The sequence below is a fragment of the Eucalyptus grandis genome, chromosome 10 (assembly GCF_016545825.1).
Source record: "Eucalyptus grandis isolate ANBG69807.140 chromosome 10, ASM1654582v1, whole genome shotgun sequence".
In the NCBI taxonomy this organism is placed as follows: Eukaryota; Viridiplantae; Streptophyta; class Magnoliopsida; order Myrtales; family Myrtaceae; genus Eucalyptus; species Eucalyptus grandis.
The window spans coordinates 8,157,137-8,171,666 of NC_052621.1; the positions used below are offsets into that span (position 1 = coordinate 8,157,137).

The 14,530-nt window shown below is 38.9% G+C and overlaps 1 protein-coding gene across 2 annotated transcripts; it reads left to right on the forward strand.

The window, feature by feature from the left end:
• Window positions 1–1,234: 1,234 nt before the first annotated feature.
• Window positions 1,235–6,097, forward strand: LOC104421525 (1-acyl-sn-glycerol-3-phosphate acyltransferase 2). Of its 2 annotated transcripts, XM_039303325.1 has the most exons (12): window positions 1,237–1,766; window positions 2,161–2,280; window positions 2,404–2,526; window positions 2,950–2,989; window positions 3,123–3,196; window positions 3,920–3,979; window positions 4,090–4,167; window positions 4,252–4,410; window positions 4,674–4,799; window positions 5,033–5,125; window positions 5,399–5,485; window positions 5,588–6,097. In XM_039303325.1, the coding sequence occupies exons 4-12, from the start codon at window positions 2,962–2,964 to the stop codon at window positions 5,807–5,809; spliced, it is 927 nt and encodes a 308-aa protein (XP_039159259.1). In that variant the 5' UTR covers window positions 1,237–1,766; window positions 2,161–2,280; window positions 2,404–2,526; window positions 2,950–2,961; the 3' UTR covers window positions 5,810–6,097. The 2 variants fall into 2 exon arrangements, with proteins under 2 accessions (XP_010031802.2, XP_039159259.1); XM_010033500.3 differs by lacking the exon at window positions 2,161–2,280 and having other exon boundaries at window positions 1,235–1,766.
• Window positions 6,098–14,530: the final 8,433 nt, after the last annotated feature.

Genomic DNA, 14,530 nt, shown 5'->3' on the forward strand with positions numbered 1-14,530 from the left:
ATGATTCTACGTGGCACACCGGCGCTAACGTGGAATTTTTTTTATAATTTCTTAAGTATTTTTTCATATTTGTTTTATTTTTTCTCTTCCCTTTGTTTTTTTTTAAATTTAAAAATACCTCTTGGTTGGCGTGGTCTTTAGTCAACCATTGCTAGCCATAGGCTAGTCTGGGTGAGGGTCACCGACTCACCGCACCTTTGTCAGCAATAGGTGAGGGCGTTGGGCCTTTGCCTAGACCCAAGCAAGGGTTGAAAACCTCACTCGTTGGCTAGCAAGGGCCATGATGCTCTCAGGTCAGGTAAGTGTGTAGCAACCCTTGCTAGCCATAGGGGAGGGCCTTCGCGCCCTTGTTGGCCACAGGTGAGGTTGCGAAAGCCCTCGCTTGTAGTAGGAGAGGACCATGATGCCCTTGCTCCCACCCCTTGCTTGCGGTTGACAAGGGTGCAGAGGCCCTCATCAACAACCTTGTCGGTCAATAGGGTACCAAGAAAAAAAGAAAGAAAGAAAAGAAAAGAGAAAATAGGAAAAAAAAAAAAAGAAAAATTAAAAAATTAAAATTTATTTACGTCAATGCCGATTATGCTATGTAGGACCGTTAGCATGTATAGCAATAATTTTCAGCATAAATTGATTGAATGAACTAAATTGGTATTATTGCGAAAATATTTAAAATTACATTGATCAAACTAAAATATTAAGAATTGAATTGATAAAAATGTAATAGGTTTATGACTTTTTTTAATATATATATTTTTGAAAATCGTCAAAAGTTTAGCCCTTGATCATAAAGTTTATAATTGAATTAGCAACTATTTAATATGTTTAAGTATTTTTGAACAATTATCCATTAAGCGGATTCGTTCCCTTTTATATTTTCTAGAGAACACAATATATAAATCAGGAAAAAAAGGGTTGATCCTGATGTACATTTCAGCAGTCGACTGTTGCATAAATACACACACTTACTATATTTTTTGAATAAATTTTTGTTGTCCAGTCCGTAATTATAGGCTGCGCATGTTCCCCCACTTTTTTTTTTCTTTAGCAACACGTGATTTTCGACCAGTGGTGTCTGTCCCCATTTCTTTTTTTTTTTATTTTTTTTTTTGGTTCGGAATGTCTGTACTCGATTTTATAACTCTCATTAAATTTCGATTTTCTTTTCCTTCTCTTCTCGATGAAGACTAGGCCAAACTTTCGATCGCTGTTTTTCCAGCCGAACCCAATTCATGTTCTTTCATTCTACCTCCAAAAGAGAACTTTAGTCCAACCAAACGTGAAGTAATCGATGTAACGTTCACGTGATCGATCGCACAGGCTCTGCCCTGCTCCATGTGATCCCATTTCAGCCACCTTTTGGCCGCTGTACGTGTTCTCTGCGCTCATGATCTCGTTCACGTCGACAACGACATCCCAAGTTGGCAAATTTAGAGAGAGAGAGAGAGAGAGAGAGAGAGAGAAAGAGAGGGGAAAATGGTTGGCACATGCAGGCGGGGGATGAGTATATATGGAGTCCGCGCATCAAGCGTTCGAATCGGATTACAAATACACCAACCCTCTTCCCAAAACCATTTCTTTACTCCAAAACCAACCATTTCCCTCTCTCTCTCTCTCTCTCTCTCCATAACAAAGCCTATTGTCTCAGAGGGCACGGGTGTGAGCATTTGAAGAGGTGGCCGTGAGTTATGGCGGTCCCGGCAGCTCTCGTCATCGTTCCCATCGGCATGCTCTTCATTCTCTCCGGCCTCCTCGTCAATCTTGTTCAGGTACCCATCGGTGGAATCTTCGTTTTGATGTTCCTGAGAGCTTTCATTCACTACTTGATTGGTCACTGTTCAATTTGCTCCTTTTCAAAGTTATAAATGATTAATGTCGTCGCAGATCTCACATTTGTTTATAAAGTTTTCATTTTTGGCCAAAACAAATAAAAATGAATGAGACCAGATCAATTTCTGTGCATGATTAATGGAGGTAGTGGCTGAAGGTGTGGATTTAAAATGGCTTCATTTGATGGTCTTATAAGCTCGAATGGGATGCCACACCTCTCCAAATTCGATGCTTATAGGTTATTTTGCCTAGATCTTAATCTGCAAGATTTAGGCTTTTACTGCTGAATTATTCACCAGACGTTTCAGATCAGTTCGTCTGATTTGTTCCTAGACTTTGCAATGACGTCAGAATGGAGAGATGTCAAATTGGGGAAGAGGGCATGAACAGAAAAGAGTTTCTGCTTGATTCAGCTCAACGATGACCCCAACCTCTCTAGCATGATACTTCAATGTTCCTTTCAGGGCTTATAGCAAATTCCTCAAGTTCTCTTTTGAAAAACTATAACTTGATCGGTGCGTAATCCCGTTGTACGTATCTGACCTCAGTTTTTTGTTGGCTTTCATGTTCTTGCAGGCATTCTTCTATGTCCTCATTCGTCCGCTGTCGAAGAAGACGTATCGAAAGATTAACAAAGTAGTCGCCGAATTGCTCTTGTTGGAACTCATATGGCTTTTTGATTGGTGGGCGGGTATTAAGGTAGTTTAACTATAACTAGCCCATTCAGTTTTCACATTCTTTCTCATCTTTGTGTCTGTGCCCTGTCACTCCTTGTCTGCCTATTCGAGTCCACTGTACCAAAAAATTTTAGGTATCTTTCATCATCACGTTCTTGGATTTTGGTTGCAATTGCAAATGCTTCAAGCAGTAACATTAAAATTCTCATCAAATCCTTTCTGAGGCAGTTTCTCTTGTCTATCATTCTGGTAGTATTCTGTTGGCACTTTGGTAATCAATTTCGGATATTTGGGCTTATTAGTACAATTGCAGTCCAGCCCTCTGGCACTCCAAAAGGATAGCGCTCCTTAAGAGATGAAAACATGCATATGCACGCACGTAGAACCGCCATGTTCTCATCCCATGTCCAGTTTTGTGTCCTGAGTAGCTTCCGTGCACATGCAGGTAGAGCTCTACATGGATTCTCAGACTTTCGAAATGATGGGTGAGTCAATATATTCATTATCCTTTGAAAGTTAAAGTATTCTATTTTCTGCACTGGTAGCCCCAATATTCACATGGCTTTGAATTCCCTAACATGGAATATTGTGTTTGACTTTAATTGATGAAATTCCCAGGTAAAGAACACGCACTTCTCATTTGCAATCATAGGAGCGACATTGATTGGCTTGTTGGGTGGGTCATAGCTCAGGTGCTTGTCAATCTTAATTGTTACTTCCAGTGACTTAGTTTATGTCGTTCTGCATTTGTAATATCAACGTCGCATTCTTCTTTCTTTGAATTTGAATGTTCTTTCATTACCTATACTCTCTTCAAACTGATAATGGTATTTATATAGATCATCTTTTTTATTTTCTTTAAGTTAGGCTTAGATACTTGAAAATATGAATTTCATCACTCCTGCCATCTCAATGTTAAAAGCAAAAGAAGTGAGTTACCGAAAAGGGGAATGGAACTGTTCTGCTTCAGAACTCATCCTGTGTCTTTTACTATCATTGTCCAGTGATTTAAGGTTAAACTTTTGTGCAATTACAGACATAGCTTACTTGATTAAATCTTCAATCTGTTTTGCACGTAAACTTTCTTTCCCTTTGCATTGAACTAGGGCATCATCCTTCTCTCTCGCTTGAACAGAAGGGCCAATGGATTTGCTGTGAAAACTCTTCTCACTTCAGGGGTTGCTCCCCAAATAGAGTGAATAAACAGAGATCCAAAGTTCCATTCTATAATAAAAACTCTAAAATCATAGCCGCTATTCCTGGGTTCTGTCATCAATGTTGGTCCTATGGACTGTGAACAGTTTTGCCTAGTCTGTGGCGCCTTCCACCACATCGCATTTGTCAGGTTTCTTAGTTTCATTAATTACAAAAAAAAGTAAAAAAAAATCTTTTTAATAATTCTCTTGTTCTTGCAGCGTGCAGGTTGTCTTGGCAGCGCGCTTGCTATCATGAAGAAAGAGGCTAAATTTCTCCCTGTCAGCTTCTTTCCTGATAGTTTGCTAGATTATATAGTGTCATTAGACTCTGCTATGTCTTTCTCCAATTACACTGATCAAAGAATAGCTTTTTTGCTGAACACATGCAGGTCGTAGGTTGGTCGATGTGGTTTTCAGACTATGTTTTTGTGGACAGATGCTGGGCCAAAGACGAGAACACGTTAAAGGTGACTTATTTGGACATCTCAAATATATTTGGCTTTGCCTGTGTGCTAGGTTTATATTGGATCTGACTGAATTGTGCACTCCAGTCAGGTTTCGAAAGGCTCAGTGATTTCCCAATGCCATTCTGGTTGGCCTTATTTGTGGAGGGAACTCGGTTCACGCAGGCAAAGCTCCAAGCAGCTCAAGAATATGCTGCCTCCAGAGGGTTGCCTCTTCCTAGGAACGTCTTGCTTCCTCGAACTAAGGTTACTCAATTTGACATCTTCAAATGAGCAGTGACCGTGTCACTTTACTTGGGTCTTAAGCTACTTCGCGAATAAAATAAGAAGTTTTAATCTGGGTGACTTTCTGTCTGTGAAGGTTGTAGGAACTGGTTTAATGCTAGATCGAGAATCAACCAGTAGGCAGTGGCAGTCAATTTTTGTCTTCTGGAGCTTGGCTAGGGCAGATCACTAATTGTTTTTCTAACCCAGAATATTAATTAGAATAATGTTGCTTGTTGATTCAGGGCTTTGTTTCAGCAGTGACTCAAATGCGCTCGTATGTCCCTGCCATTTATGATTGCACGGTGGCTGTTCCGAGTAATCAGAAACCACCTACATTGCTCAGACTTCTTAGAGGACAACCAGCTATTGTAAGCTAACAAAACTATTGATGAAATAACTCAAAAGAGAAGCTTGAATTCACATCTCTCTGCCATTTTAGTCATGATACTTCAGCTTGAATCCACATCTATCTTTCGTGACTTTACACGTCGCATCTGCTGATACCATATTTCGCAAATTTATTCCCTAGTGCAAGGTTTTCCTTTTTTCCCCTCTTTCGTTCAGAGGAAGGTTTCAGATCTAATCCATTTCTTTTAAACAGGTGAAACTGCAAATCAAGAGGCATTCGATGCAAGAATTGCCGGAAACACCTGATGGCATTGCGCAGTGGTGCAAAGATCTGTTTGTGACTAAGGTATCGTGTATTTGGACCAACTGGAATTTCGCTTTGATGAGAACTTTCTATAGTTGTGAATCAAAGCACTATTTCACTTATCATTTTGCCAAAATTTTTGGACACACATGCAGCATCTGCATTTGCTAGAAATGAATCCCCTTATAAAATTCTCAAATTGTGACATGGCATTTGTGACTCAACTCACAAACTCAAAATCCAAATTATGATCCTATTCATGTGTGTACCGACAAATCTAATGCCTCTTTTTTTTTTTATTTCCCCCCCAACAAGGATGCTTTTCTGGAGACATACCGTGGTAAAGACCTGTTTGGTACCGAACAACGTCAAGACATCGGACGTCCTATAAAGTCTCTGTTGGTAAGTGTGACTCTACGATTTTCCCCTAGTAGTCCTTTCGTTGGTCCTCACCAGTCGCCTCTTCCTTCCTGCCCATTAATCATCTCTAAATACTGGCAACAGGTGGTCAGTTTTTGGTCATGCCTACTGGTCTATGGAGTCGTTGAATTCTTCCTATGGTCCGCCTTGCTCACCTCATGGGAAGGCGTCATGATTGTGGTAGCGGCTTTGGTACTTGTAACTCTTGCGATGCAAATCCTCATTCAGTCTTCGGAGTCCGAGCGCTCAACTCCCGTTGAGGACTTTCAGCAAGGTTCTGAAAGGGAGAGACTTCTCCAGAAATGAGCAGCGATTGGTACTCCCTGACTTATTAACTTTAAAAAACATGTTTACAAAATCTCATAACCATGATGCTGAAAATTCGTGGGCACATAATTTTTCTCAAGCAGGATTAAATGCCGCTTTTGTAATCTGTATTCCGTGGGCTTTTTCCTAGTCCATGGCTCCACATGTGTATCAAACTTCGACATTGTTTTTCAAGATGATGTTGATTGAATTGGTATTTGTAAAACTCGTGGTAGCGTTCTTGGAAGAAATGACATTTAGCAATCAGAAAATAGGATTTGGTGACTACTTTAGCATCTCAACTGGGAGTAACTCTGAGGTATCTGATCTAATTTGGTTATTCGGCTAAATTCAGAGTCTTTCGACTTATTGATGACTGCCTAATTCCAGCATTAGGTGGTTGCAGATTCTAGAATTCCGAAGATCTTATGATCATGCTTTGTGAAGTGCAGAGTCCACAAACTAGCCTGACCTTGAAAAAAGGTACAGCTAGTGAACTGAAAAGTTAGGTGTTCGAACCCAACTTGCCCAGATACAGATCACATCATTAAGAAAATTGGAGTGAGCTAGTCATTATTATTCTTCTATCTGCATCCGCTTCTAGCTGAACAGTAACTACTTTATCATTGTCATATTGAGCCCAAATTCCGACACAATTTGTTGCGATGTTAACAAAAGCTTGAGTGGACGCAAGTAATGCTTCAAAAGTACTAGCAAGGAGACAGGCAGTGAGTGAGTTGGGTCAGGATTGGGTTAGCGCTGCATCACCAAAATATATGAATGCTTGGTTATCTGTCATCTGCTATGCTGTTATGATTGTTCTGATAAGAGAATGAAGTGGTTTTAGAGACTATTCACATGGTCATGCAAGTTGAGGCTTGAGCATGTGTTCTGGGAAACGTCTCTGGAGTTCAGTTGCAGTATCTAGGCTTGAGCATGAGTTCTGTTTTGCGCTTGGCTCGTAACACCATTTAGCCAAATCCTACTTTTATTGACTTCTACTTACATTAAAACTACTTGATTGATGTTGTCTGGACGATCATTTACTAACATTCTTTCTCTGTAACCTACAATACTGTCGATGGGTCTAAGAACAGTGGTCCTAGGCCTCAGCAATTAGGCAGCCAAAGGGCTGTTGAAACCTACGTCCCTACCCACTAGTTTGCTCCTCGAGGATAAGGTATAGGCCAGCTTCGAAACATGGCACCACAGGTCTAGAACTGAATCAAGATATGGAACAACCTCTCTTCGACGTAAACAGATAAGTCGATGAAGAAGATACTACTGGAAAAGTAAAGGAAGAATATGCTGCATAGGATGCTCTCGAGAACTAGCTAGGTCCTTAAGACCTAGTGGGAATACCATCCAAGGTTATCCCCGGATCTAAATTTAGACCGTCCGCCACATTAGCTCCTTTGAGACAACAAGCTCCGTAGGAAGCAAGCACAGGGAACTGAAGATGATATGCTCATTCTACAGATATCGATACTCGTTGCAACATTCTGCTTAACGCAACCCAATGTATGATTTAATGGCACTATCTGCTTGAGGGGTTTGAGGGACATTCAGCATCATCATCTGGGCACAACGAGACCGCCTCCTCAAATAATCAGAGAACATGATTAAATTCAACATAATACTTAGTGTTCCATGAGTGGTTGGTGAACGATCACGTGATGCTTCGAGAGCCATGTATACCTCGTAAGTTCATCCGAAAATTCTACTTTGAGTATGACCAACTATGAAAATGTATACTCGCCAAATGTCGAAAAGTAAAAAATAAAAGAAAGAAAAAGAACAAGAAGAAGAAAAAGGAATCCCAGCTCTTGAAAAATAGTTACAACTAAGTCAGTACACCTAAGGTCGCGAAATATCTCCAATTAGCGTACGGATGTTAGCACGGTGAGAATTGACTTTAAGATCGATCTAGATTGAATTATTATTTTTAGCCATAATCTTCCTTTTGCCACATCACCATGATCTGAAACGGTGATCGCATCATTAGTATGCATGGAGTTCAGTAAACTACCGAGGTAGGTTATGGCCCAAAACATAATGGCATATGGAGTTTGGCTCTTGCTTATCGAAATTGCCTGCCCTAGTTGCGGTAAACCCTCGAAGAACTCGTCTTGGTTTCGCTGGGGATTAATGTGAAATGCTTCTAAAATGTGGTTTTGCTGATGCTGTCATGACAACTTTAGGGTAGCTGCCCTACAAATCTATGTCCGAAGCTTGAAACCAATCGTCTTCCTTTCACAGGGTTTTGTTAGAAACACGACCTCCCTTTTTGTCCCTTCAACTCAAACGTCTATATATATATATATGTGTGTGTGTGTGTGTGTATCTGTGAAATCAGCCTCCACATTAGCTTCTCACTTGCAACATCCAAGTTCCATCCGATTTTACTTAAAATCAATTCAACGTGGCTTTTATAACAAGTCTAAGCAAAAGCCTTTTCAAAACCTTGTTTTTTATTTTTCCTTCACAATATGACCTTTAATCAACGCATTAAGTAAATCGACCAAATAAATACATTAAGTAAATTCTAGATTACCCGTCCAGTGGATTCCAAAATACCACCACATTTAGATTTCTATGCATAGCGTTTCTACTCATGTTCATTGCCGGACTTTAGCTTGAATACCGATTTGCTTGCTTTTCAACCGATCATTGGACAGCACATGACTTGGTGCCAATTCCTTTCCCTTTCATTCTATTTAAATATAATCCCCTTTTTTATTTGGAAAAAGCCATAAAAGAACCCAAAATCATCTACTATCATACATTTATCTTGAACATTTTTTGCTACATCAAAAATCTCAAACTATGCCCATTATAACATATTTATCCTAAACTCAAACACATTTACCTTCTGTTAAGGTCACATTATATGACTTTTCAGCCATACACAATGTTGTTTTTATTTCATTTAGTGCACGTGAGAATCATGTCAATATTGTTTGTTTTTCAACATCCGTATAAGTAGATTTTTAACGGTACTTATTAACGGAAGATAAATGTGTCGCATATATAGAAGTTGGGAACTTTTCGTGTCACCGGAAATTTTTTTAGTGTAAATATATTATGGTGAGTATAATTTTAATGTTTTTTTTCCGTGACTTTTGCCCTCAAAATTAGTGATCTTCTAGCTTCTTACGGAGGTTGTTGGGACCTGTGAGACACGTCACTCCACACGACTAACCGATGGGACTTTTAAGAACTGTTTGGTGACTATTTTGGAAAACAATTTCTGATAAAAGATAATTCTTTTTTATTCTATTTTCTGGACGAATTTTTAAGCATTTAAAGACGTTTGGTAATTGCCCAAAATTTTCATTTTCAAAATAGAATTGCATTTGGCATTGCTTTAAAATTTCTAATCCAAATCATTTTCTTTTAATTTTTTAATAATTTGATTAACATTTTTTTCTCTTTTTTTTTTTTTTTTTCAAGCTTTGGTCGGTCGCCGATCTTGGGGTGATCACGACAAGCCAAATGAGGGTTAGCAATCTCATCGAAGCGTCGTTGGTCCCCAGCGAGACCATGCCTTGTTGGTTGAGCCTTGGTTGGGTGAGGCTCGACCTCACCTAGCTATCGGTGGGGCTTGACCTCGCTAGATCTATATGACGCTTACCAATGGCTAGGTGAGCCTCGCCTGGCCAAGCGAGAGTGAGCCTCACCAGACCTCGCCCAACCAGTCGTCAGTGACCAGTAGCAGTGGACGATGGCGGTGGTGGTGGAAGAAGAAGAAAGAAGGAAGAAGAAAAAGCAGAAAAGAAGAAGAGAAAAAAGAAATTTGGGTTGGTTTAATTTTGGAATTGTTCCTGAAATCAAAGAAGTAATTTTTTTTATTCCTTGTTCTTGGGAACAAATTATGAACAAAAAATTTACAAAATGAACTTTCGTTCTTTTTTTATTTCTGAAATAAAAGAATATAATCAGGTATAATTTGACTAGTTACCAAATAGACCCTCAATCTTAAGTCACCACCCAGGAAGAGTTGTAATTCAGCTTAGAATCTCTGTGGCCCCACGACAGCCTAACGAGATTTCAACTTCCAGCGGCTCTATCACTCACGCCAACCCCATTCCCATTCTCGTCATTTCGCCTCCAGCCCCAGATGAATCTTTGGCCCTGAAACTCCCGGCGCGCTGACGCTCGAGACCACGCGCTCACGGGGAGCCCCACGTCGGCAAGTCGCCGCTCTCTGATTGGTCCTCCCCCCGGGAGATTCGCCTCGCCCTTCTTTATCCGACGTCAGCTCCTCAAAAGGCTAACGTGGAGTTTGGCTCTTGCTCACCGAAACTGCCTGCCCTAGTCATGGTAAACCCTCGGAAAGCTCGTCTTGATTTCCTTGTCTTGATTTCGTTGGTGATTGATATGAGAAGCTTCTTAAATGTGGTTTTGCTGATGCTGTCATGACAACTTAGGGTCAGCCGTCCTAGAAATCTATGTCCGAAGCTTGAAATCAATCCGTTTTCCTTTCACAGGGTTTTGTTAGGAACACCTCTCTTTTTGTCCCTTCAACTCCACATTGGCTTCTCTCTTGCGACATTGTCATTGTGTTTGTGGCGATGGAGTTGGAAGTGATAGCCATGTCAATACACTTTGGCATCGTCTTCGTCTTCTCGGGCCTTCTCATCAATCTCATACAAGTAATTCTTGACCTTTCTTGGTCATTCTTGTTCATCTTGGTCGACTTCACCCTTGGTCAACCATGCAATGTTAGAGATTTCACATGATGGTGAGCATGCTTGATGCTGAAGTTTTTTCTTGGTCATTCATAACCTCGTACAAGGAGTTACTACCTTTTCGTGGTCAATCTTGGGGTGAATCTATTCTCGCTTTAGTTAGCTTATGAGTGAGTTTTCTGTCTGATCACAATTAGCTCGACTCAAAGTCAAACTAGCACTAAGTTCATTCTCTCCCTCTTTTTTTTTTTTATCTGTGAACAAAAGGGAAAGTGTACATTTCCATTTTAATGGTTACTTATTGACTTCTAGATTCAGAGAAAGCACTAGAGTAAGTATAATTTAACAGATCAATGAGCACCACAATCTCAATGATGTTGCTGGATGAAATTTGCTTTCAGGCGGTATGCTTTGTGACAGTTTGGCCAGTGTCTAAGAGAGCATTCAGAAAGATGAATGGGGCAGTATCGGAATTGCTGTGGTTACAGCTTGTTTGGCTAATGGGGTGTTGGGCAGGCCTTAAGGTACTTGATGTTTTATTATTTTTGTTCCAGTAAAATAACATTTTCTCATTGTACAATGTTTGGTATGCCTCTGACCTAAATTTCTTTATTAAACTTTCAATATGTCGTACATCGAAGTGCTTCTGATTGGCAGGTTGAACTCCACACTTTTCCGGAGACTTACGAATTAATTTTGTCGACAATGAACACGTAGTTCATTGTACGTATGCTATCTCGCCCGACACGACGAGTTTTGTCGACGTTCCATGGCAATAATTTTTCGCTTCGTAATTTGTCATTGTATGCCTCAATTCTGGAAGGTGAATGTGCACGTGAAGCGATATTCGATGGAGAAACTGCCCGACAACGACGCGAGCATCGCGCAGCGGGGCAAAGATAAATTCACGGAGAAGGCACGGAGATTTAATTATATACGACACGCTCGGCCCAAAGATAAGTATTCGAGGCCCCGGCTCGTCGAATAAGAAGGTCGACTTCCTTTTCATGAGCTGTCTCATGTTTTACAATTCACGATGACATGTTGGGCAGAGTCCTAGCCAATGGCAAATTCAAGGACGAGGAGATAAACTATACCGGGCCATCAATGTCCTTACGATTTGTGAGTTGCTATTATCTCATTGCCTTTCGAATCCTTATCTTCAACTCCTTTTTGCTTGTCTAAATTGTGTTTGATCATCTTTTGCGGCCCCTAGATCATCACCCAATTTCGGTTTCTCGTCCTTCTTTTCTTCTGTTTTCTCTCTTTGAAAAAAAGGGTTTCCTCGCTTGTGGAGCTGTGTTTTATCTTGGGATCTTCACACTCTGCCAAAAGCTGTCTCTGTTATCTACGTGGAAAGGGACTTCAGTCATTATAGCTGGATTAGCCCGTGTTGCCTTACTCTCACACGTTCTCATCGAGTATGCAAAGCCGTCATTGAAGAAGCCAGGAGAGACTTTGGACAATTATATCAAGTGATGTTCACAGTATATTTGTCTATCGTGATTTATTAAAAAAATGGAGGGTGAAAAATGTGGGCCGAGTTTGTTAAATAATGTCTCAATTATGCACTGAGATTTCTTTTGAAATGTAATAGTGATTTGAGTTGGTTCCTGTGAGAATGTCCACTTCTGGTCGGGAAGGTTTCTGGCTATTTGGGTGAATGTTGAAAGTCATCATGTTGAGTTTGCTGAGAATGTGCGCGCACGCGCTTCTGGATCGAGAGTTAAACTGACGATCCATCCTTTTTTTTGGAAGCTAAGCCTTGAGATCATGTCATGCCATGACTCTATTTACAAAGTGAACCAGCGGCACATTACTCGAAAGGCAGCTTTCTATTATAAATTTTCACTCAAATCCGTATCTCCTCCAGAGTCTAAATAGTGCTCTTAGTGAAAGGCAGTGCTAAGCTTTAAGTTAGCCTCTCTGCCATTTGCAAGTTAGCTTTCCCAGAAGTTTGATGTGAATCGATGATCTCGGTTAAATGAGATGGCAATGGGTTCCCCACGCCCAAATTGAATTGTGTTGCTTTGGTGTCATTGCCAATCCATGTACGAAGTCTTTTTTGCTTTTTTATGTATTTTGTCACTAAAAGCATACCATTTTGCATCAAATTCTTTGGTGATAATGTCAACTACGGGAATTGAGATGGACACGAGATAATGATTGCATTTGATTATCTACAAATCCTTCATCGCCGGGTCTTCTAGGCGATCGCCAGTCCATTCTGGAGCTGCTTGCATCTTCGTAAATTCTCGGTCGCACCTCTGCCCATTGCTCCAGCCGCTCTCATTCAATCTTTCCGGTTTTCCTTGGGCTCTCTCAGCGATTGTTCCAGTTCATTCCCAGTAGCTCGAGCGATCCTTGGTTACAATCGCTTTCACCAACGTCTTCGCAAGTATTGAAACAATACGTCTTTGAAATCTTCATGATGAATTTTAGTAAGACATCGTCATGTTCACTTCGTACACCATACATAGGTTTAGAAATTAGGCCACATTCATAATCCATATTTTTGGGTTTTCATTTTTAGGGCAATAACTGCGTTTGGCAATCGGGATAAAATTCGAGATAGGATATATTTATTCTATCCTACATTTGCTCACTTAGGTATGATAAAGTTTGATATAAGGGGATATACACATGATAAAATTATCCAATGGGAAATGTGGGATAAAGGTGGATATGATTTATAATGCTCATAATAGGAAAGTTATTTTTCTCAAATAACGAACTTATTAAATTATCAAAGTTGAAATTATATTTCAATATAAATAATATTTGAATTCTAATTTAAGAAATTTAAAATTAAAAATTAAAAAAAAAAAATTTTTCAACTAATCCTATTTTAATTTATATATTTAACTTTAATTCTATCTTATCATAAACATTCAATCTATAAATTAAATATTTATATTTATTATATATTTTAGGTATTTTTGTATTTTAGGTATGTTAGTACAATTTACTATTTGATAAAATTTTATTAAAGAATGATGAAAGGGGAAAAAAGAAATAATAAAAAAATAATATAAAAAAAAAGAGGAAAATAAAATAAAAATAAATTAAGGAAAAGTGTTACGAGAGATTTTCATATCTTCATTTATGAACATTTATGTTAATTTATAATGATATGCCGTTTATATAAACAAAATGTACATAATATGATGTGAACATATCCGACTTTAATAATGGAAGGTGGAGGTGGGGGGTTTGAATCCCTACCTTTTCGAGAGGGTTTTGTGGCTTTGATCATGGCCAAGAAATTGTTACAAGGAAAAAAATAGAAAAACTATTTTTGACAACAAATTATTCTCTAGAATAATAGTTTTTCTATTTTTTTCCTTGGAACAATTTCTAAGTAAAATAATGTGTTTTGCAATTATACAAAATTTTTACTTCCGAAATAAAATAAGAACATGAATACGTTTGGTATGAGTCACAAATTTTTTTGTGTTATGGAATTTCTTTTAATATTTTAATATTTTTTTTTTTTAGATTTTTCTTTTTTCCTCTCTTCTTTCTCCTTCCTAGCTAGCGACCGCAGCGGCAATGACTGGTGGTGGCAATTGGTGGCGACCAGCGACGACGATAGACAACGAGTCTCCATCGACCGATTAAAAGAGGAAGAAGAAAAAGAAAAGAAAAAAAAAAGAAAAGACTTATTTCTAGAAATTTTTCATGATAAGAAGAAGCTATTTTTTTTTTCTAATTTTTGTTACTATTCCAAAACTATATTCTGACCACTTTTCTATTCCAGGAATATAATAATTAACGACGTTACCAAACAAATTTCTATTCTTTTATTTATTTATTTCGGAAAACGAAAAAACGAAAAAACAAAGAGGAACATTACCATAAAGATCCTAAAACATTTGAAGAAGCGGAAAAATTACATAATTTACTTGACCCCCGAAGAAGAATAACTTTCATATTAAATTCTCAAATGTCAAAATGATGTAAAGAGAGTTTTCTTTTTTTTGGTTATAAGGCCATCCTTTGGAAGCCTTCATAAGTTTTTATTGGTCAT